The sequence below is a fragment of the Taudactylus pleione genome, unplaced genomic scaffold (assembly GCF_031769625.1).
Source record: "Taudactylus pleione unplaced genomic scaffold, aTauple2 ptg000025l, whole genome shotgun sequence".
Classification (NCBI taxonomy): domain Eukaryota; kingdom Metazoa; phylum Chordata; class Amphibia; order Anura; family Myobatrachidae; genus Taudactylus; species Taudactylus pleione.
The window spans coordinates 8,103,214-8,126,479 of record NW_028284427.1 but is presented as its reverse complement, the minus strand read 5'-3'; the positions used below and the strand labels follow the sequence as shown (position 1 = coordinate 8,126,479).

Genomic DNA, 23,266 nt, shown 5'->3' with positions numbered 1-23,266 from the left:
AGAACAAGGCTATCCAGTGGGACTTCTTGAATCAGCATTTTATGAAGTCGAAAATAGAGATAGAGATTCCCTCTTAAATCCTCCTAACAAGGTGAATAATAATGATTTATTAGAAACCCCACTTTTTATTTCAAAGTATAATTCCAGGTCTAAAGAGATCAAACATATTATAAAGAAAAACTTTCCAATGTTAAAACTGGATAAAACTTTAACGGACTATCTAGGTGAAGAACCAAAGATAGTTTTTAAAAAAGCCACAACGCTTAAAGAACATCTAGCACCAAGCCATTTTAGAAGCACCAGCTTGAAAATGCCTGGTGCATCTAATTGGCTTAATGATAAAACTGTAGGTTGTTTTAAATGTGGAAAAAATCACTGCCTGACTTGTGAATATATTAAAAATAGAAGCAAAGAATTTGTTTCAACTTCCCTAAAAACATCTTTTTCTATCAAAAGTTTGATCAATTGTCAATCAACTTATGTGGTGTATCTACTTACTTATAAATGCAGTTTACAATACGTAGGCCGCATCATTAGAACTCTAAACACCAGATTTTTAGAACATAAGAGAAATGTAATTAAAGGTAACTTGAAACATAGCGTTTCTAGACATGTTAAGAACTGCCATAATGGTGATGTCAAAATGCTTAGCATTCAAGGTATTGAGGAAGTTAAACCCACAGAAAGAGGAGGAGATAGGTTTGCTGTTCTTTGCAAAAAAGAAACATTTTGGATTTATTCTTTAGGAACATTGTCACCCCTAGGGCTTAATGAATGTATGGAACTTAACAATATATGATGATTGGTGTACACTATATATCTAGGACTTTTTTTCTACTGTGTATTCTTGTCTGGTCACCGACCAATTTATTTATTATTTATTAATTATTGTTAATTGGTTGATTATTAGTCCATTAGTCAATTGTTTGTACTTCTGTTTGTGTTTCTGCTTTCTGGGTGTACATCTATATGGTTACATCTATATTTCTTGACTTTTATATTTCTATTCTGTATCATTGTATATCCTCCCTGTTAATTATTCAGGATCTTTAAATATACTAGTGGTTGATAGATTCTGTGTAAGGAGGAAGAATATGTATTACAATATCGTTTAAGAACTTTAAATTAGTGATTATTCAGCTATGCAGGTTATTAAATGAATACTTAAGTGGTTAATATTGTTATAACTATTATTGAACTGATAATAAAAATCTGATCTATTCAAAACATAATTTAGATTAAAATGGTAAATTTCTTCTCTGCTTGGGCTGGAACCGGTGGCTTTGTGGGAGTTGGCTTGCTGCCCTGACCCACTGAGCTATAGAAGCTCAGTAAGTACAAGATGAACTTTTTGGTATACTTATGATCTATTGTTAAAGCATTTAATTGTAGTGAAAGATTAAAGAACTAATTTCCCTAGACACAACTGGTCAGAGATATTTACCGTTTATTATATATGTATACTTTTTGCTCCATAAGAATATCAACATAAATTTGCTCTAATTGTTGTTTTTTTCTAGGCTACTAAACAATCATTTAAGAGGCTAACATTGTTATAACTAACATTAAATTGAAAATAATAATAATACGATCTATATTAAATAATATTTAGATAAAAATAACAAATTCCTTCCCTACCTGGACTAGAACCAGGAACCTCATAAGAGTTAGCTTGCTGCCTTAGTTCACTGAGCCACAGAAGCTCAGTGACTATAATGTAAATATTTTGGTATACTTATGATTTAATGTTAAAAAAGAAATTAAATTGAAGCAAAATACCTAATTATTAATTTTCCTAGATGCCATTGGTCAGAAATATCTTATTGTTTATTGTTTATTATATGTGGATACTTTTTGCTGTACAAGAGTATTAATACAAATGTGTTTTAATTATTTCTATTTTTATTGTGAGTTTTAAAGTAAATTTACATCATTTGTATGTGCTAATTACCTGATCACAGGTGTGTCTAATCACTGGAACATTTGGATTGGATATGAGTCCTTTAAATACCTTATAGGAATATCACAGTGACTACACTTATTTTCTTGCCTTCTGAGGAAACTGCTACCCTAAATAGCAGAGAAACGCGTTAAGGTACAGGGACACTCCGTCTTAGAGCAGCCGCATAAGACGACTTATTGCTGAAATATCAGGTCTCCTGACCAGAAGCTGGCTAAGTGTGCTTTTCATCCTGCTCCCTCCTGTGAAGTGTGCTATTCCTCTCCACTGTCAGCCTGCATCCTGGAACAGCAGCAACAGAGGAAGCAGAGCTTTACTGCCCTCATCAGTGGCAGTTCATACTCTATAGAACAGTGGAGATTGATTAAGCAGAACCACTATTTCCAACAGCAACAGTGGTATGATTGACTTTAAAATCTTCTGTCATCTATGGGCTGCTAATATGGATTAATTTATGGACACTAACTATAAAGAGACTGGAGATCTAACACTGATGGTGAAATTACTTTCTCTGGAGAGAAGGATAAGACTATCCACATAAAGGCAACTGAACATCATTTTGTCTAAAAAGCACACTAATTGACTGCTCGCAAAATTGAGTTCTCATTAGACGGAGTTCATTAATTTCTTAGCATTTTATTAACTACTTCTAAGGATATATCAGTATGTCTTTTAATGTATATTAATACTTATTGTGCTAACTGCTATTTTATGAATGTGTCCATAGATATATGTTTTGTTTATTAAATATCTTTTTGATATCTTGATATATTTTTTGCGCTCCTTATTATTGTATAAGTTTTTATTTTGTATACATACTGTAAACAGTTAATACAAGACTAACACAAAAAAGTTATCTTTCATCCACAATACTGGAGGAATGCTGGACTAATGCCCGTATTCAATTTGGAGGGAAGAGCCGTCATTTAGCCAGGCGGAAAAGTATCACCGTATTCAATTTGAAAGACTTTCTGCCTAGACGGAAAGTCAATGCAATGTAATAGGCGAAAAAGTTTCGCCTATGAATAGCCGACGGAAAAAAAGTGCAGAATTGGGGTTTTGGGGTGCAACGTTGCAACCTTTAGACAGTCCCCAAAGGGAAACTGTGTCAAAAAATGTAAAAAAAACCACTTAAGAACACCCCAAAAAATCACTTTCATTTTGGGGGCAAAAAAAAAAAAAATTATCGATCTACACTCTAGGGGGGTCCCCAAGTATGCCCCATGTGTTGTTTTCATTGCAGGGGCTTGCGGAAGGTGAATTTTTCAAGATTTTTTAAACTTAACTTTAGCAACTTTAAAATATGCAGGCCCCCATTTTCAAGTACCCCAAATTTGCTGGGATAAGTTATTTTCTGCAAAAAAACCTCCTGAATACTATTCTTCACTACAAAAACGCTATTTAGCAGCTATTGAGCCTGTTTAAAAGCACCAAATACCTTCAGCAAGCCAAATCGGGGGTAACCATAGCTAACCCCCATGTCAGAGCATCTTTTGGGGGTGTCAGGCTGATTTCCCCACATTTGACAGGACGTTCCGCTTGTTCCAGTTTCGCCGGATCCCGTTTTCGTGTACTTTCAAATTCAATACGGGGATACGCGGGCGCACGCGCGATACTTTTTTCTGCATGCAAAACAGGCGAAGTAGGCGGAAAGTCCGGGAGTCGAAAAAGTATCGCGTTTGCGAATCAAATTGAATACAGCTCTAAGTCTTACTATGTAACATCTTCCATCAGGCTTGCAGAACAAAACAGTAAGTACATAATTGTACCACCAAAGTTATATGAAGACACAAGTTTAACAACTAGAAATTAGTTTCAGCTAGTAATCAGCAGATATGCAGGCATGCTATTCCTCTCGGTAACTGTATACGAGTATATCTGTGCATGTTGGGTTTTTCCACTAGTTTTAAAATTTAAAACATAATGCAATTAACCCTTAATATATGTTTTAAAACTGATATTTGAAATATTTTTCCTTGTTCATTCCTTACTAATTAATTGCAGCAAATATATCATTAGTAGGCTACAGTGATAAAATGGAATCTGAAAGGTTGTTTTCTTCCACCTCACTCCCATAAGAGGTGTAACACAGACATTTGTGTGCAGCGACAGCTGTGGCAATGTGCAACATCATTTTCTTGAAGTTAAATTCTGCAATTAATCTCCTCTTGTATTTCCAATTAACTAAATTGCTAACCTTGTTGTAGAAAGTAGAAATGCAATTGTGTTATCGCTTCAGGCAGTCTCAGGGAAAAAAAAACCTGGGATAATTAAATTAATGGGTTACAAAAGCTAATGCTTAATAGTGTACCAGTCATTGTTGTCAATTTTTGTACAACACTAATGCTCACAGAAAAATATTTCTAATGAGAGGTGAAATGCTTTAAGTCAGTTGGTCAGTAGCAATAGTGCTATGTTGCATAATAATGCAGCTTATTTAAAAGGCCAAGGCAATTGAGGCAATAACGCAACACACACTACTTAGCATTTTTTGGGACACAAACATCAAACATACAGCTGAAGGCCCCCATACATCAGCAATTGATTGCAGCAATCGTGCAATTTGCAATCGATTGTGTATAAAAATCTTTCCTTTTTTCTGTCGATTGCAGGTTGCAGAATTGTAACAATCGATTGAAAAAAGGGAAAGATTTTTATAAATCTTTCTCTTTTTCCCTTTGTCACAATCGATTGCAAATTGCACGATTGCTGCAATCAATTGCTGATGTATGGGGGCCTTTACATCACAATAGTATTGCCTATTGTTGTAGTAGCGAACAGGGAGGATTCCGCACAGAACCAATACTAGAATTACTATAACCAACCATCTACATCCACGAATGATTTGTACATTACATATTAGTGTTGGTGGTGCTCCCACAGCCAAAATATGACAGATTGACTAACAAAAGAAAAAGTGAGGCTATTCTTGGGGCACACTTTATATGAATTCTTATTGATAAAGTAAAATATAACTTTTATTAATTATAATAATAATAAAATACATACCGGGTACATACAAAAATTTTTTAGGCGAAAATATTATTGACAATTCCTGCAAGGTACCCCACACATACAATTACGGGTTCAATGAATGTGCTTGAGTAAAATGGTGCAACAGATACCACTGATATTGGTATATAGGCTACACAGTGTGCAATCCTATGATCCCCATTAAACAGGACAATATTTGTCTACAGCACCTGGTATTCTTGAGTGGTCCCCCACATCAGTACTAACCAGGCCTATCACTGGATCGCTTCCAAGATCAGACGGGTTTGGGCATAATCAGTGAAGTATGGCTGTAGACCATCGCTACTGAAAATATATGGGGATTCACTTATACACACGGTCTGAGCCTATTATAAAATGTAGGACTATTCTCAACAGAGAGGTCCAATTAATAATTAGTTGCTTTCAAGACAAGTGATGCATAAGCATACCTTACTTGTGATGCAATAAATTGACATATATAGCATAAGCATATATAGATTGTAATTTTATAGAAAACATCACATAAGTAGCTTCACACAAATTTTACTCAGTTCCCAGTGTACATAGATAGGAACTTCTCATGGTAATAGGCCTGACAACACACATAAAGCACATCGCCGTCCGTAAAAACAATAACAAATACAAGAAAAAAGACATAACGTCCAAAATACAATCCAATCTTAATCATATTGGCATATCAACATCAAAATGAATATACAAGTTAAACATAATCGCAGAACACCCCATCTACATATTACTATCCACACAAATATATACATAGACAATGAGCTATAGCCGTGCTGTACATATGTAATATTAATTGACACATTACATAAAGTTCCAGGTTTGGCTTACATTTAACCCAATTCTAAATCCTACACACTCATAGTTTATTATCTCAGATGTGACATATCTTTATACATATACAGTATATATAATGGTGGCTCACTTTCCTATATTCTAAGTATATAAACAATGGAAAAAATCTAATGTTGCCACATCATAACCATGGTCTGTCATCTATCAACCCCATAATATCATAGAGAGACTATATATCTTTAAAGAAAACACTTCAATCGCAGGGTCTCGTTTAGACCCCTAGGTGCCATGGTTCCCAACATATTTATCCATTTCCTCTCCCACTGCAATAGCCTTTTTCCTCTATGACCTCCACGTCTTGTACCCGGCTCATGATCAATTATAATGGCCCTCAAACAGGCCACCCCATGTTTAGCCTGCAAAAAGTGCCTTGCAACAGGCTGATCGCAGTGCCCTGAATCCAAAGCATGTTGAATGGCACTTCTATTGAGTGCCATTCTCTCTTTGAATTTCCTTTCTGTCTTGCCCACGTAGTTCAACCCACATGGGCAAGACAGGAGGTACACAACATATGTTGTGGTGCAGGTTAATGCAAAGCGAATATTGTATTTTTTCTAACGATACTGCCTTTGAACCTCTATATACCCCTGCTTATACCTTCTAATATCCTGCCTATAAACCTATAAGGATGACGCTAATTTGCGTACGCAGTCATACAGTAAATAAAGACTCCAGACCTAGAACCTGTGGTTCCAAAGCACAAAGTATTATTCAAGTAAAAGTACAACAGTTACACGCTATAATCCTCATATAATCTTAGTGCAAAGAAATTATACAGACCCAAGTACAATTATACATACGCAGCGCTCTCTGGTCCAGATGTAGGCATCAGCAAGAAACCCCTGTCAATCAGCATTCAGCACGAAGACTAGGAACCCAGGGTCAGAGCACACATATTTATACCCCCCAGGAATAAACAACACAATATAGAAGTTTGTTGCTAATACCATTGGTCCTAAAGGAGAGGGCATATGTTACAAGGCATTTAACAGGTTGGTTCAAATAGACACAGTCCAGCCTCTAACAACTGGTGGTCTCTGGTTTCCCGCCTCATGCAAATCCTAACAGTTGTTCATATAATGTACATTTTGTTGCTTGAAGTCTCTGCTGTCCATAAGTTGAGAATGCATATTGCAATCTCTCCATCGATATTACTGGAATACTGTTGAGAGAGTACGCATCAGTACAATACCAAACATGGCTTACTTATCACGTATAAAACCTTAGTTACGAAATAATCTTTATTTCCTAGCAATTATAATAAATGTGCATACTTGAATCTTATACCTTAAAGCTTATGGAACCTTGTATGTGAATATGTAATGTGTGAGTATGTGGGGTTTGATGTAAAGACGCTAGTTAACTTGGGGCAGATGCGTGTGCATGAAGCTAATATTCAGCGTTTTCATACAGGATCTTATGCATTCGCTAATATGCGAATAGTTAACAGCACAATTGTGCGTATTAATGTGTGTATGAGAAATGGTGAAAGATGCAATCGCATGATGCTAATAGTAATATCGCCACATGTACTAAAGAGTGAGTTTATCTAAACTGGCGCTTGGTTGGCCATTCACTAAATAGCGTCTTGCGATCTCATTTCCAAGATGGCTTCTTGCAGCCAGTCGCAAGATGGCGTCGCTGCAATTCAATTTTAAACTGATCTTGTCTCAGCCAATTATCCAGCTTCGACAGTCCACCGTTTGATAGCGAACAACATGCTATCACAATCTGATTTTAAAATATAATTTAGGCTTACATTTATTTACTATTTAGTGTTATTATGGGATGGCACAAGGTGGTTCTCAATCCATCAATAATGTGTCTCTGAGTGGGGACATAAACCTACTATTATACGCACACCGCGGATCTTGGAAGATCATGTGAAAGGTGTGGGGATACATAAGTCCTATAAAGGCAGTCTTGAAGGTGAAATTTGAGACTTTACATTATCTGAGGTGTTTTAAAATAACATTTCAATAATACATTCTATGCATGTCTAAATATAATACATTAAATGATGGTATTTCCTAGTTCAGGTTTGTAATGCAGTGTGTATTTACCTCAGTATTCATACTGACCACCATCATAATTTTGTTCTTTCGTTTTACTCTATTTTTACATTTTCCACACTTCAACACAATAGGAACACACCGGACACATATGCCAATTATTATGATGACAATCAGTATAAGGATTAAGAATTTGCCGATGCTGGCGATCACTTCCTGGACCCATTCCCCTAGACCTGAGAACCATTTCACTGGGTTCAGCCATGAAACCCATCCGTCTATCTTCTCCCCTACTTCAGCCACTGAAGCATTATGGTTCTTACAAAATTCCCACTTTAGCTGCAGAATTTCATCCATCTTCCGGTCTATCACTTCCTTAGGGTCGCTGGTATCATTGGTGACATAGGTGCAACATTTTACTACAAATTGGGTGGCCAATGTTATGCAATACCCTCCAGTAAAAGCAGTTAAATAATTTAAGACTAGCCTGTGTTGCACCAGTTCTTTCTTGTACGCTTGCAATTCTCTCCCTGTATACCTGAATGTGTCATCGTACATCTCGGTGATATTATCTATCAATTTAGCAAGTTCCTGAATATATCTAAAGTTTAATGTACCCCGAGCGATCCTGGTGGGATCCAATGCGACTAAAACTTGAAAGCCAGTTGTCTCACTAATTAACTGAGTGGCTTTGTGCACGTCACCAGGTATCATATTTCGTTTGCCTCTGTGTTCATATTGTGTGTGAAGATATGGAGATGGTGTGTTCTTATGTATACCAAGCACTTCAACATGTGTGAGGGTCATAACTTCTGGGACTACTCTGCCCAGGTAACACAAACCTTCAGAACTCGGGGAGAGCCACTTATACGCTTTTCTTCCACATATAAAATATACATTATCAATGTAGAACATAAGGAATGGTATGCATCATTATTATTAAGCACATTTCCCTTGCAAACAATCCTATTTCTGGGTCTTCCACCTGGTACATGCAAGTTTCTGGCTGTATTATTTTAGCACAATAACCATCTGGCACCTTACCAATAATTTCTTTGGTGGAACTCAATGCATACCGGTACCTAAAATGTCTCCCACTAGATTTAATTGAGCGTAACAGATCATGGTTTATGAACTCATTATCAGCTCTTTGTGAGTAGGTAATCGTCTGATTATTCCCTGTCACTTCCCAACTCCCGGGTTTATTAGGGTTGGTTATGTTTAAACACAAAAGTGATCTATCTACTTGGAATTGATATAGTTTGAAATGAGGTGGTTTGGATGACAGGAATTTTCCATCCCATGTTTTCCCTTTCTGTAATTCTAAAATTTCCGTGATATTCAACGGAAATGGCACCAACCCTACATTATGCTTGTTTCTGTGGCACATGTGAACACACCCAGCAATCAGTTTGATTTAACACTTTGCCTACCATGCTATGACAATCCTCTAAATGATACCCACCCCAGTACGGGTTATATTTAGGCTGGCACCGCTGGATACAATTCTCATCAACTAGGGACCCACAAAGCTCACAAATACAGGAATCTTCAGATGATAAACCTCCACAACGTCCCCGAGTATCTGGAATAACAGCTCTCTTAACAATAACAGTACTAAGATTGGTCAGACACTCCCCTGATTGGCATTGCACTCCTTCTGACTCCACTCCATCAGCACTACCATCAACTCCCCTCTCCACAATCGGTCCCCCTTCACAGAAACTGGACATTCCCGAACCGACCAGGATGATGAACACTCTAAAAGAGAACATGAAAATGAACACAGCAGGCCCGTCCATTGCCACAACAAGACCTGCAGATTTCTTTTAGTTTAGGTATCTCACTACAACCTTTTCAATCCACCCGGAACAAGTTCGCGAGCGACAGGTCCACGCTATCAGCCTTGTCTCCGACTTCTTTCTCCACCGGTTGATTGACCTTTTTGCAGTGAGTAGAATGGACCCAGGTATCTCTCTCAGCCACCTTCAAAGATGTAGTACTTGTCAGCAGCACCTGGTACGGAAATTACCACCGATTAGTGAAACAACCTGAACGCAAGAAATTTCTGATCATAACATATTCTCCTGGTTCAACATCATGACAGTTAGTTTCAGGCATATCATTGGACAACAATTTCAGTTTCTGCTGCTGTTGTTTTAACTGCTTACTCATTGATATAAGATACTTTACAGTTACCTCGTTCTTACCTTTCAAGTCTTCCTGTGGACTTATAATCAAATGAGGTTGTCTACTGAACAGTATTTCAAAGGGAGACAGATTTAGAGGGGGTCTGGGAGTGGTCCTTATACTATGCAGGACCAACGGTAATGCTTCTGGCCAACCTAGTCCAGTCTCTGCCATGATTTTACTTAACTTATTTTTAATAGTCCCGTCTAACCTCTCTACCTTGGCACTGCCTTGCGGTTGGTAGGGGGTGTGAAGTCAGCTATTAATACCCATCAGCTTACACATATTTAGAAAAACATCACCTGTGAAATGAGTACCCCTGTCACTCTCGATGATTTTAGGGATACCATATCTGCATACAAATTCCTGAACTATTTTCTTGGCAGTAAACGCAGCAGTATTAGTGGCCACTGGGTAGGCCTCAACCCAATTAGAAAATACATCAGTGCATACTAATACATACTTAAGATTCCTGCAGGGTGGTAATTGGATGAAATCAATTTGTATCACCTGGAAAGGTCCATCAGTCGGTGGAATGTGGGATGGTTCGGTAGGGATCGCTTTCCCTATGTTCTTCCTCAAGCAGGTCAGACAGGACATTGCTATCTTTTCTGCTTGTGAAGAAAAACCTGGTGCGCACCAGTATGCTCTCACCAACTTGCACATACCTTGATTTCCCAGATGAGTCAGACCATGTGCTGCCTCAGCCAGGCTGGGGTAGTATGCCTTGGGGGCTACTGGTTTACCTTATCCGGCCCTCCGGAGCCCGGAGGACTCTTGCCCACATCCCTTGGACTTCCAAATGGACTTTTCCTGAATTGAACACAAATCTTGCATCTCAATTAATTTCAACATATCAATTGTTTGGAAAGACATAATTTTTTCAGTGGGAGAAAACATTTTTAACCCTGCTGCCCATTTTGCAGCTTCATTGGCTTTGTTGTTGCCCAGTGATACCGAGTCATCCTCACATGTATGGGCTTTACACTTGATTACTGCCACCGCTTTGGGCAGTTGGATTGCTTCTAAAAGATGTTTTATGTGTCGGGAATGTGCAACTGGTGTGCCTGCTGCTGTCATAAAATTTCTCAGATGCCATAGAGCCCCGAAATCGTGCACCACCCCGAACGCGTACCTAGAGTCAGTGTAAATGTTAGCAGATTTGCCTGCTGCCAGTTCACATGCTCTAGTTAGTGCTACTAACTCTGCAACCTGGGTTGAATGAGGAGGACCAAGAGGTTTGGCTTCTATGATGTCTGTGTCATTTACAACAGCATAACCTGTACATAATTCACCTGTGTCTGTTTGTGTATGACAACTGCCATCCGTATAAAAAGTCACATCTACATTCTGTAAAGGTGTGTCGTGTATGTCAGGTCTAGCAGTAAAGGTCTGATTCAGATATTCCATACAATCGTGTGTATCATTATGTCTGCTGAACTCACCCTCCACCAGCAACTCGGCTCTTTCCACCATTTGTACATCACGTTGTACATATGGTAAATACGTTGCTGGATTCAGCGTGCTGCAACGTTTAACAGTGATGTTCGCAGGTGCGATTAGAGCTAGTTCCCATTTGGTAAACCTAGCCAAAGAGACGTGTCTGGTTTGAGCAGAGTTCAGCAGAGCAGATACAGCGTGGGGAGTATAGACAATCATATCATGACCCAATACTACGTCCTCACTTTTACTCACCAATAGAGCGGTAGCTGCTACATTTCTCAAACAGGTGGGGAGTGATCTCGCCACAGTGTCCAATAGGGCACTGTAGTATGCTACGGGCCTACTGGCATCACCATGTTTTTGTGTAAGGACACCTGCAGCACAACCATCGGCTTCCGTACAATACAAATCAAAAGGTTTCTCATAATCAGGTATTCCCAATGCAGGTGCTTTGGTCAGACTATCCTTAAGATTAAGGAAAGCCTGCTCTGTTTCCTCTGTGTGTATGACACGATTGGGCTTTGAGGAAGAGACTAAGTCCTGCAAAGGCAAGTCCAAAATAGAAAAATATGGGATCCACATTCTACAGTATCCACACATTCCCAAGAAGGTACGAATTTGCTGTTGATTCTGCGGCAGTGTCATGTTCTGTATGGCCTGGATTCTATCATTTGTGAGATGTCTTAACTTCTGGGTTAGGCAGTGTCCCAATTATTTTACTCTGGATTGGCACGGCTGTAGTTTGTCCTTAGCCACCTTGTGTCCTGTATGCGAGAGATGAAGCAACAAAAGTTTAGTATCATTTAAACATGACATAAACGAATCAGAACACAGCAATAAATTGTCCACATATTGAATTAGAACAGATCCATTTGCAGGTTGAAAAGATTGTAAACAGTTGTGCAATGCCTGGGAAAAGATACTGGGGCTGTCTATGAAACCTTGGGGCAACCGTGTCCATGTATATTGCACACCTCTGTATGTAAATGCGAATAGATACTGACAGTCAGGGTGGAGAGGCACAGAGAAGAAAGCAGAACAGAGGTCAATGACAGTGAAATGGGTTGCATTTGGTGGGATCTGCATCAGGATGACAGCTGGATTTGGAACTACGGGGAATTGGCTCTCTACGACCTTATTAACACCTCTAAGGTCTTGTACCAGCCTTTAACAACTCCCACCACTCTTTTTCACGGGAAAGATGGGACTGTTGGCTACACTAGCTGTACGGACTAAAATTCCCTGTTGCAATAATAGTTCAATTATTGGAAAAACCCCTAATTCTACCTCCTGTTTTAGTGGGTACTGGGGAATTTTTGGAGCTTGTCTGCCGCTTTTCAAATCTACCATTACGGGGCTTACGTTTGCCATTAATCAAGTGTCCTGTCCATCCTTAGTCCAAAGGGAATCTGGAATTTGGGACAACATTTGATCTACCTGGGATGGATTTTCATTTAAACTTGTAGAGTGATACATTCTCCTTTGGGGAGTGTCCAACATATCCCGCACCTCATGCGCAACTCTCTCAGGGATATCTAAAAATACACCATCAGGGGAGCAATATATAACACATCCCATCTTACATAACAAGTCTCTACCCAGCAGGTTAGTAGGAGCCGCAGCAGCCAAAAGAAAAGAATGCCTGGTATGCAATAGCCCAATAGTAACCTCTGTGGACTTTGTTAAAGGATAATGTTCCACTTTACCTGTTACACCCATTGTTGGTACTGTCTCATTGGTCACCTGTAAATTAATGGGAGATTTTATCACTGACCTGGTCGCCCCTGTGTCTACAAGAAAAGGATATTCAGCACCAGCCACATCAACCATCATGACCAGTTCTTCCCTAGTACTTCCCGTTAACCTGACTATCTGTAGACTACAGGTATGACCTGACCCCTAGCGTTGGCTACAATTCTCCAATAAAGCATTAACGGCCACAATTGGAGCTGGTGCTTGCTGGATATTTGCTGTTCTCTGTGCATATCCCTTATGGGGATATCCAGGTACTTTCTGGTTTGGCGGTCCTACCCTTTTTACTCTGCAGGTTCTACTTAAATGTCCGGGCTGGTTACAATTAAAACATATTCATGGGTCAGATGAAGACACGGGTTGTTGTGAGGTTTGAGCAGGGGGAAAAGGTGGTGGATATGTGTAGGGTTATGGAGGATAAGGGTATTGTGGGGGATATGAAGTTTGTGAGTAGTGTGGGACCTGTGGTTGTGTAGGGTTAGTAGAATAGAGCGGTGTTTGCTGTTGCGTGGGATTTGTGAGGGCATATAACTGTTCAGGTGTAGGTGTGTGTGTAGATGCAAGTGTGTCTTTTGGCTGTGATGTTACCGTCATTCCTTCCAGAGCTTGAATACTGACAGCCATTAGTTTTTCGCTCTGGGTCTCTCTCTTCTTTGAGATGTTCTTATCATGTTCTATGGCAGATTCTATGAGGGTATCTATTGTGACTCCCCTCCAGCCAGGTTGTGAGGTCTGAACCCGAGTCTTTAAGTTTTCCTTAAGACCGTCCATGAGTACCGTGACTATCATTCCCCTGTGGTGAGTGCTATCTTTAATATCTTCTAACCCAGTGTACTGGGTGATAGCCTGCAGAGCCCGGTCGCAATACTCTTCTGGAGATTCACTCTCCTTTTGCTTTATGGTAAAAATTTTGTTCCAGTTAACTACTACCGGAAAATATATACCCAATTGAGTTACAATGCGGGAAATGTTACCTTGGTTTACTTGGTCCGTTAAGGGAACGTCACCATCCAATACACAATCTGTGATAAATTTTGTCACGTCGGTATTGCGTGGTAGACAGGCCCTTAACACCACATGCCAATCTTTATTAGCTGGCTCATGAGAACTACCCAAATTCCTCAAAAATCTCTGACATTTGGCTAGTTCCTTTTTGGGATCGGGGAAATCATTTATGATGGAATTTAGTTCTGCTCTTGTCCAAGGACAATGCATTACCACTTCCCTCATGGGCACTACACCGTTCGCATCTGCATTTCCATTCGGAACAGTTATTGTCCGAATGGGATGCAGACCGGTAGCGCTGCTACCTTTGACCTTGTTACCTGGCTGGGGGTTTAATCTGTTGCTGCTACGTATGGTATTAACAACTTCCTCTACGGGTGCAGAGGGTGTTAGCACTTCCCTTGCTGTTACTGATGGAGATGGTGGCACCACTCGTGATTGTCGTGGCGTAGCATCTATCATTTGTACAGCATGGGAAATGGCAGACATTACAATAGGCTCATCATCCACATCATGAACATTTTCTTTATATTTGCTTAAGAGATGGTACAAATTGCTTGTTACATTTTTATGGCTATTTTTGATAACTGTACTTGCACCTCCATCCAAATAAGGTGGGGGTGGCGCGCATGAACTGCTGACAATACCTTCCGCAACGCTACCTTGCTGCACGTGCGCGCCATTTTGCGGCTCGCCCGCATTGCAATTCAGCTTCGTGGATGTATTCTCTGGCAATGCGCTCGCAATGCTAGTTTGCGTCGCTTGCGCATTTTTAACCACGCATCCCCTTCATGCTGCCACAACTTTAAACATTCATAATATTTGCCCTTTTTCTCTCGGGAGTGCATCAGACTGATGTGATCCCGGACATTATCTAATACATCTTTATCAAAACTACCAATTCTGGGAAACGGTCTAACACTCTTCATCGTCATTTTAAACCATACATCACAATACCTTATTGCATAAGTACCGTACTTAATATGCATAATACGATGGGCCGATCCAAACGGCGCTTCCATTAGCAGCACATCATTGTCTAACATCTCTATTGTTTGCATGGCTCCCATTCTGAGACAACTCCTACGTTTTTTTATAAAGATTTAAACTAGTGTAAGACAGTCAAGATACTTTCACTTAACTGTGGACGATTTAAACGGCAGCGCCCACACACCTGTGAAGATTTGAAGAAGTCTGCTCCACACACCCGGATAAGATTTAAGAAGGCAACTTCCACACCTATGGAAGTTTAAGACGGCTACTTCCACATACCTCTCTACAACAAGGACAACATGTACACCTGCTACTGTGTATATAACGGTAAGCTGCTTACCGAGCGGCTAGCACTTAGCCCTTAAAGGTCATACGGTACCTCTAACTTTAGGGAACAAGTTACCCCTACCAAGAAATACTCACTGTTACACACTTTTTTTTTCCTGCGCAGAAAAATACACGTTAACCCAGATATTGACAACAATTGAAAAGAATGTAAACCTCAATGGCTTTGTTTAAACACGTGGCAACACAACCGGAAGTACGTATATGCTATTGTGCGACCAGTCGCATACACAATAATGCGACTACCACACAACCGTATGACAACCTTTAGCTGCGTGCACAAAAGTGCGTCTTTACTGTGTGCAAAACTGCGTGTTCAATACTGCGGCACCCCTTTAAATGTTAGGTTCTATCAACAAAGGAAAACAAACTTTTTCCTCTCTTGTCCCTGGATTCTAGTCAGCTTCCCTGGCTCACACGAAAATGGGTAGCGATCTCTCAGCAACGAGCGGTTGCAGGTAAACCCTGCATGTGGTCACTCCACCCTTTGGTGAGAAATCGATAACCGTAAGTGACGTGTGAGTGGGTAAGTGACTTCACTACAAGCCCACAACTAACGATACTGCCTTTGAACCTCTATATACCCCTGCCTATACCTTCTAATATCCTGCCTATAAACCTCTAAGGATGACGCTAATTTGCGTATGCAGTCATACAGTAAATAAAGACTCCAGACCTAGAACCTGTGGTTCCAAAGCACAAAGTATTATTCAAGTAAAAGTACAGCAGTTACACGCTATGATCCTCATATAATCTTAGCGCAAAGAAATTATACAGACCCAAGTACAATTATACATACGCAGCGCTCTCTGGTCCAGATGTAGGCATCAGCAAGAAACCCCCGTCAATCAGCATTCAGCACGAAGACTAGGAACCCAGGGTCAGAGCACACATATTTATACCCCCCAGGAATAAACAACACAATATAGAAGTTTGTTGCTAATACCATTGGTCCTAAAGGAGAGGGCATATGTTACAAGGCATTTAACAGGTTGGTTCAAATAGACACAGTCCAGCCTCTAACAACTGGTGGTCTCTGGTTTCCCGCCTCATGCAAATCCTAACAGTTGTTCATATAATGTACATTTTGTTGCTTCAAGTCTCTGCAGTCCATAAGTTGAGAATGCATGTTGCGATCTCTCCATCGATATTACCGGAATACTGTTGAGAGAGTACGCATTAGTACAATACCAAACATGGCTTACTTATCACGTATAAAACCTTAGTTACTAAATAATCTTTATTTCCTAGCAATTATAATAAATGTGCATACTTGAATCTTATACCTTAAAGCTTATGGAACTTTGTATGTGAATATGTAATGTGTGAGTATGTGGGGTTTGATGTAAAGACGCTAGTTAACTTGGGGCAGATGCGTGTGCATGAAGCTAATATTCAGCGTTTTCATACAGGATCTTATGCATTCGCTAATATGCGGCTAGTTAACAGCGCAATTGTGCGTATTAATGTGTGTATGAGAAATGGTGAAAGATGCAATCGCATGATGCTAATAGTAATATCACCACATGTACTAAAGTGTGAGTTTATCTAAAATGGCGCTTGGGCGGCCATTCACAAAATGGCATCTTGCAATCTCATTTCCAAGATGGCGTCTTGCAGCCAGTTGCAAGATGGCGTCACTGCGATCCAATTTTAAACTGATCTTGTCTCAGCCAATTATCCAGCTTCGACATTTCCCTGTATGGGGATGAGAAAATGTGCTACCCACAGAGAGAGACCTACAGGTAACACACCATAAACATCCTGTTTTTTTATTTAAAAAGTGAGGGGAGTCGACTTTATTCATATCAGTTATGTCTAATTTCACAACTCTATCTCTTAAGTTCCGGCCCCTCATCTGGCACGGCATTAATCTAGACCCATGTAATCAGTGGCGTATCTATAATGGGTGCAGTGTGTGCGGGGCACACGGGCCCAGGGGGGCCCAGCACCGCACACACTGCACCCATATTTTTTTAAAACAAACCTGTCCGAGGTCTCGCGTCGGGTGTCACTGCTGCTCAGAACACCGGAAAAATGGCCGCCACGGTCATTTTCTAGTGTTCTGCGCATGCACAGTAGACTCTGGGCACAAGAGTGTGCCCGTAGTCTACTGCGCATGCACAGAACGCCGGAAAATGGCCGTCGTGGCCACTTTTTTGCGTTTTGCACATGCACAGTAGACTCTGGGCACACTCTAGTGCCCGAAGTCTACTAATGCTCTGGTGGTTGGCCAGCCACGTCAATCGGCTGCCAGCCACCAGAGAGAGAGGAGGGGGCCCCGCACGAGGAGTGCACACGGGCCCCCTCCTCTCTTTAAACGCCCCTGCGTGTAATGCTGGTAAGTCCTTGTCGGAACTAATAATAGGCCACCAGCTCTTAGCCTTGTTGTTAATTCTCTGGCTACTGGTTGTATACCTGTTGACACAAGGGATTACCTGTCTTGAATTTTTAGCCATCTTTGTTTTCGGTGTAAGGGTAACATCCCTCTGGGTATCCATCACCTTCCTCTTTATTTTTTCCAGGTCATGTCTTTTATATCCACGTGCCACAAATTTCTCCAGCATCTCCTGCATCACTGGCTTCACCTGCATTGGATTAGAAATGATTCTGCACACTCTCATAAACTGGGAGTAAGGCAGCCCCCTGTGTAAGGTTACAGGGGGAAAGCTGTCGTACTTAAGGAGGGTATTCCTATCTGTGCTTTTTGAGAATAGAGTGGTAACTATCCTGTTATTTTGAAGAGAAATATTGACATCTAAAAATTGGATATTATCGTGGCTGATATTATAGGTAAGTTTCACTACACTTGAAGACTTATTGTGTAGGTCCAATAGAGCTCGTAAATCTTCTTCCGTACCCTGCCAGAAGACGAGCAAATCGTCTATGTACTCATAATACAGGAAATTATCCTTCAGTAGTCTAGCCTCATTAAATAGAAGACCATGTTCCACACTGTGCATGAAAGCGTTGGCGTATGATGGGGCCACATTGGACCCCATCGCACAGCCTGCTCCCTGCAGGTAATATTTACCATCAAAGAGGAAATAATTCCTCTCCAATGTAAGACGCAACAATTGTAGAAACAGTTCTATAGGCGGACCCTCATAGTGTATATTATTAGTGATCAGTTGTCTTGCTGCCTCCACACCAGCATTGTGTGGGATGCAGGTGTAGATGCTAGTTACATTTGCACTGCACAAGATCATGTTGGATGGCATAATCCCCATAGCCCCCAAGGATACCAATAGTGTCGTGGTATCCTTCAGGTATGAAGGTGTTTTTTGGATACAAGGATTTAGTATAGTATCTAAATATATTGAGATAGGCTGATAAACGGACCCCCGGGCAGATATAATCGGCCACCCCGGTGGGTCCCTTAGTTGCTTATGTATTTTAGGCTAAGTATAATACAATGGGACCCTAGGATATGCTACAATTAAAGCAGAGTGCAATTCCTGGGTACTATTCTTCAGTTGAACTGCCTCCAATAAGATTTGATCCAATTCTCGTTTATACAGTGTAGTAGGATCTTTCTGTAACAGTGTGTACAGTGTGGAGTTGACATAAACATTCATTCTTGTAATCAGGAAGGTTCTGCACCACCACAGCCCCTCCCTTGTCCGCAGAATGGATAATGATGTCATTCCTTTGTGCTAGATCGTGTAGCGCCATTCTCTTCTCCCTGGTTAGGTTTCCTTTAGTATCGTGTCCAGGGTCATGATGGCTACCCTCCTCTTCCAACAAACAAGTGTAGGTTCTGATGGCAGCATTCTGTGTAATAGGATTAAAACTAGAATGTGATTGCAATTTTCTAAGTTGTAAAGGAATCCCAGATACAGTTTCTGAGTTTGTGGGAGATTTTCCAAAATACTCCTTCAACCGCAATGTACGGTTGAATCGATATACATCCACTTTCCACTGTGCCACGGACGTGAACCCCTTAGTGTTAGGGACTGCTAGTAACAGAGAAGCCGTGACGTGGCCTAGCAGCCACCCATGTATTTGCAAATGCATGCAACTAATATCTCTGAATTTCTATGACCATATAGTCTTCATATATTGTTGCAGGTATTATTCAGTGTGCTGAGGAACGATAGGGTGTTAAACCCCCCTCCTTTTTCTACTTAGTATGACCCCTACCTTTCATGCACCTGATTAGTACTGCTAGATTGATTGAGCAGCTGCCATTTTTGTTTGTTTGTATCTGAGCACTGCTTAGCCAAGGATAAACCCTCCTCTGCACATAATCGAGCTGGACCTTCTGCAATTTATTTTTCTTAAACATTATCAGTTCCCTTTTATATTGCTCCATTTGCAAGTTTAATTTATCACCCCAGTTATTTTTGGGGTCCTGAATCAATATTGGTTTGTGAACTTGTTCAAACGTTGCCAATTTTTCTCTGACAATGTTCATCTCTTTAGTGGATTCTTCTGTTACTAACAACAGAAGATCCATTGAACATTTGTTCAATATTGCAATCCATTTTTGGCAAAAAGCCAAGTTGTAATGCCCAATTGTAGACATATATTGTATTCTGAATCCATGTGGAAGTTGTTTATTTTTAGAATAGTCAGATAAACTATTTGCATTATACAAATAATCACATTCCCTCTGTTTCATTTTCAGCCACTGGCCATAAAGTCATTCAGCTGAGAGAGCTGGGGCACCATCGTCTAACCCCTGTGTATAATATAAAATGCTTTCAGCCTCAACATCTGAATAACTGTATTGTTTTTTAGGGTCAATCTGTGCAAAGTCTAGTGCTCTGTCTGTATCCATATCTCAATATTGCTCAGTGTGAATTCACTGGCTAAAAACAGACAGTAAGTAGTGGATAGAGGTGATCCCACAAACAATGTATTAAAAACAAAATCACACTAATGTCAGTGTTGATTAGAAGATAGTCCCATATGACGGTACATATACATGGATACTGATGACAGTAGAAAAAAATTATATTTTGGAAGGGTGTCTTGACAGAGGTACTCACTTGGCTAGTGTTGTACTTCATACACATACATCCATATGTCCGGGACTCCAAGTAAAGAGACAAGCGCTCCAGTGCCCTCCAGGGTTAAAGCAGCCCAGTACACAAGCATCCAAAGTCAGAGGCACTCACGAGACTTACCAGCAAAGTTTAAAGCGGTCCTTTATTCCTACGTTTTGGGAACTTATCCCGTCATCAGGGACATATAGCAACAAATAAACAAACATGCCCTACATATAAATACCCACATTACTTACCAAATCAACACCATAATACAACCCACCTGGGGAGAGCGAGCTGCAGAGGCCCCAGCCAGCGTGGCCAGACAGCACATCGCCATCCGATGACGTCACCAACCCGCGCCTCCCCTACGTGAGCGCCATCAAGCGTTGCTAAGCAACCCGTACAAACAATAAATACAAGAAAAAAGATAAACCGTCCAAAATACAATCCAATCTTAATCATATTGGCATATCAACATCAAAATAAATACACAAGTTAAAAATAATCGCACAACACCCCATCTACATATTATCCACACAAATATATACATAGACAATGAGCTATAGCTGTGCTGTACATATGTAATATTAATTGACACATTACAAAGTTCCAGGTTTGGCTTACATTTAACCCAATTCAAAATCCTACACACTCATAGTTTAGTGTGTTGATAATTACTGCCCTAACATATATATTATTTATTATCTCAGATGTGACATATCTTTATACATATATATATATATATATATATATATATATATAATGGCAGCTCACTTTCCTATAGTCTAAGTACATAAACAATGGAAAAAATCTAATGTTGCCACATCATAACCATGGTCTGTCGTTTATCAACCCCATAATATCATAGAGAGACTATATATCTTTAAAGAAAACACTTCAATTCCAGGGTCTCGTTTAGACCCCTATGTGCCATGGTTCCCAACATATATATCCATTTAGTCTACCTCTGCAAAAAAAGACAACACTGATGCGGTCGCATTGAAACATTGACTTTGACTGAAGCTTGCAGTTGTTTGTTTTTCCAAAACCTTGAGTGCCGCCGTCTCTGCTACATGTGTATAATATATATATATATATATATATATATATATAGCACAATGTTTATCCAGTACAGTTCATTGGCATTTCTTAACCAAATTGTAAAACGTACTCATTCACCAGATGTATATAAACTAAAGCAAAAGGTACAGATTTCATGCTTTGCTTTAGCTGTTAAATGTTGGATAGGTGCATACTTGATTACTATGTTAGAGAACAATTTCACAGTATAGGTGCTAGCACCTTGGAACACTTACTAATCATCTTATTTTCATTGAGGCACCACCGGAAACCACATAATCCACCAACAAACATATGTCATGAGAGTGCATGTATAGAGGGCAAAAAGTCTATAGTATATATCAGATTTATGCATTGAAACAGGGAGCATGGCTAAGCTACAATGGGGGTTTGGCCTTGTGAAGCACTAGGCTGCCCCTTAGCCCCTCCCTCTAATACAATCACCCATTTCCTGCTGAGTGCTCAAGTAGGAGGTAACACTCCATAGCCACAGAGTAGCTTTCCCACCATGGGAATGACATTTCCTTGTGTGGAACATGGGGACAAAATCCTCATATAGGTACTGCCTATATTGAGACAGGTGTGGGTGTATGATAATAATGCAGATGATGTACCATACCAGCATATGTTTATTGTCAAATTGTCAATGATCTGAAATATCAAGCACATATTCTCCTTGAAGAGGCATGTTTCCCAGCAATAAAGTCTTCTACAGTACAGTAGGTCTGTATTAAATGACAAAATTGCAAACAAATGCCAAAGCACTTTTGTATACTGCTCTTGCATGCAAAAATCTAAACATTGCTTTTCTAAATACAGAACATAATTTCTATATAATAGCTATTGAAATAAAAGTTTGACTTACATTTATATCTTCCAAATCTAAGAAGTTTAATATAACTCCATTTCGTTTCCAGATAATGGGAGGATGCAGTGTTCCATGAATTGCACACGTTAGCACGGTGCTTAGTCCTACGGTTACAGTTGTCATGCTGACTGCCTTATCCTGGTCAAGAGTGAGCTCAACAACTTCTGGAAAAGAAAAGAAAAGAAAGGGAAAAAACATAAAAAATTGTATTCTAAAATGGCTTATCATTCACATGGATAATGGAACTGGGTTGACAATTTTGAATATCCTTTAACTCCTAGTCAATACTGTATATACTATATATATATATATATATATATATGTGTGCGTACTGCCAATACTGTATATACTATATATATATATATACACACACACATACAGTATATATATATATATATATATATATATATATATATGGATATATACATATACATACTGTATAAATATCCACAGCTTGAGTCTCCCATATCCAAATATTCCGAAATACGGAATATTCCGAAGTACGGATTTTTTTTGGCATGACTGAGATAATGAAGCTTTATGGTTCAATGTACACAAACTTTGTCTAAAGCACAAATTATTAAAAATAGTGTATAAAATTACCTTCAGGCTGTGTGTATAAGGTGTATATAACAAATAAATGCATTGTGTGTGTAAATTTGGGTCCTATTCCCAAGATATTTCACTATGGTATGCAATTATTCCAAAATACGGAATATTCCATTATCCAAAATACCCCTGGTCCCGAGCA

General features: G+C 39.7%; 1 protein-coding gene and 1 pseudogene across 1 annotated transcript in view; both read right to left on the bottom strand.

Moving 5' to 3' along the window:
* Positions 1-23,266, bottom strand: part of FSTL4 (follistatin like 4) — a 1,116,563-nt gene that overhangs the window by 134,452 nt on the left and 958,845 nt on the right. Inside the window, exon 7 of the mRNA XM_088451183.1 lies at positions 22,513-22,679. Coding sequence (XP_088307309.1) covers positions 22,513-22,679 — 167 coding nt within the window. The remainder of the gene's footprint in view (positions 1-22,512; positions 22,680-23,266) is intronic.
* LOC148539645 (5S ribosomal RNA) lies at positions 5,152-5,270 on the bottom strand (annotated as a pseudogene).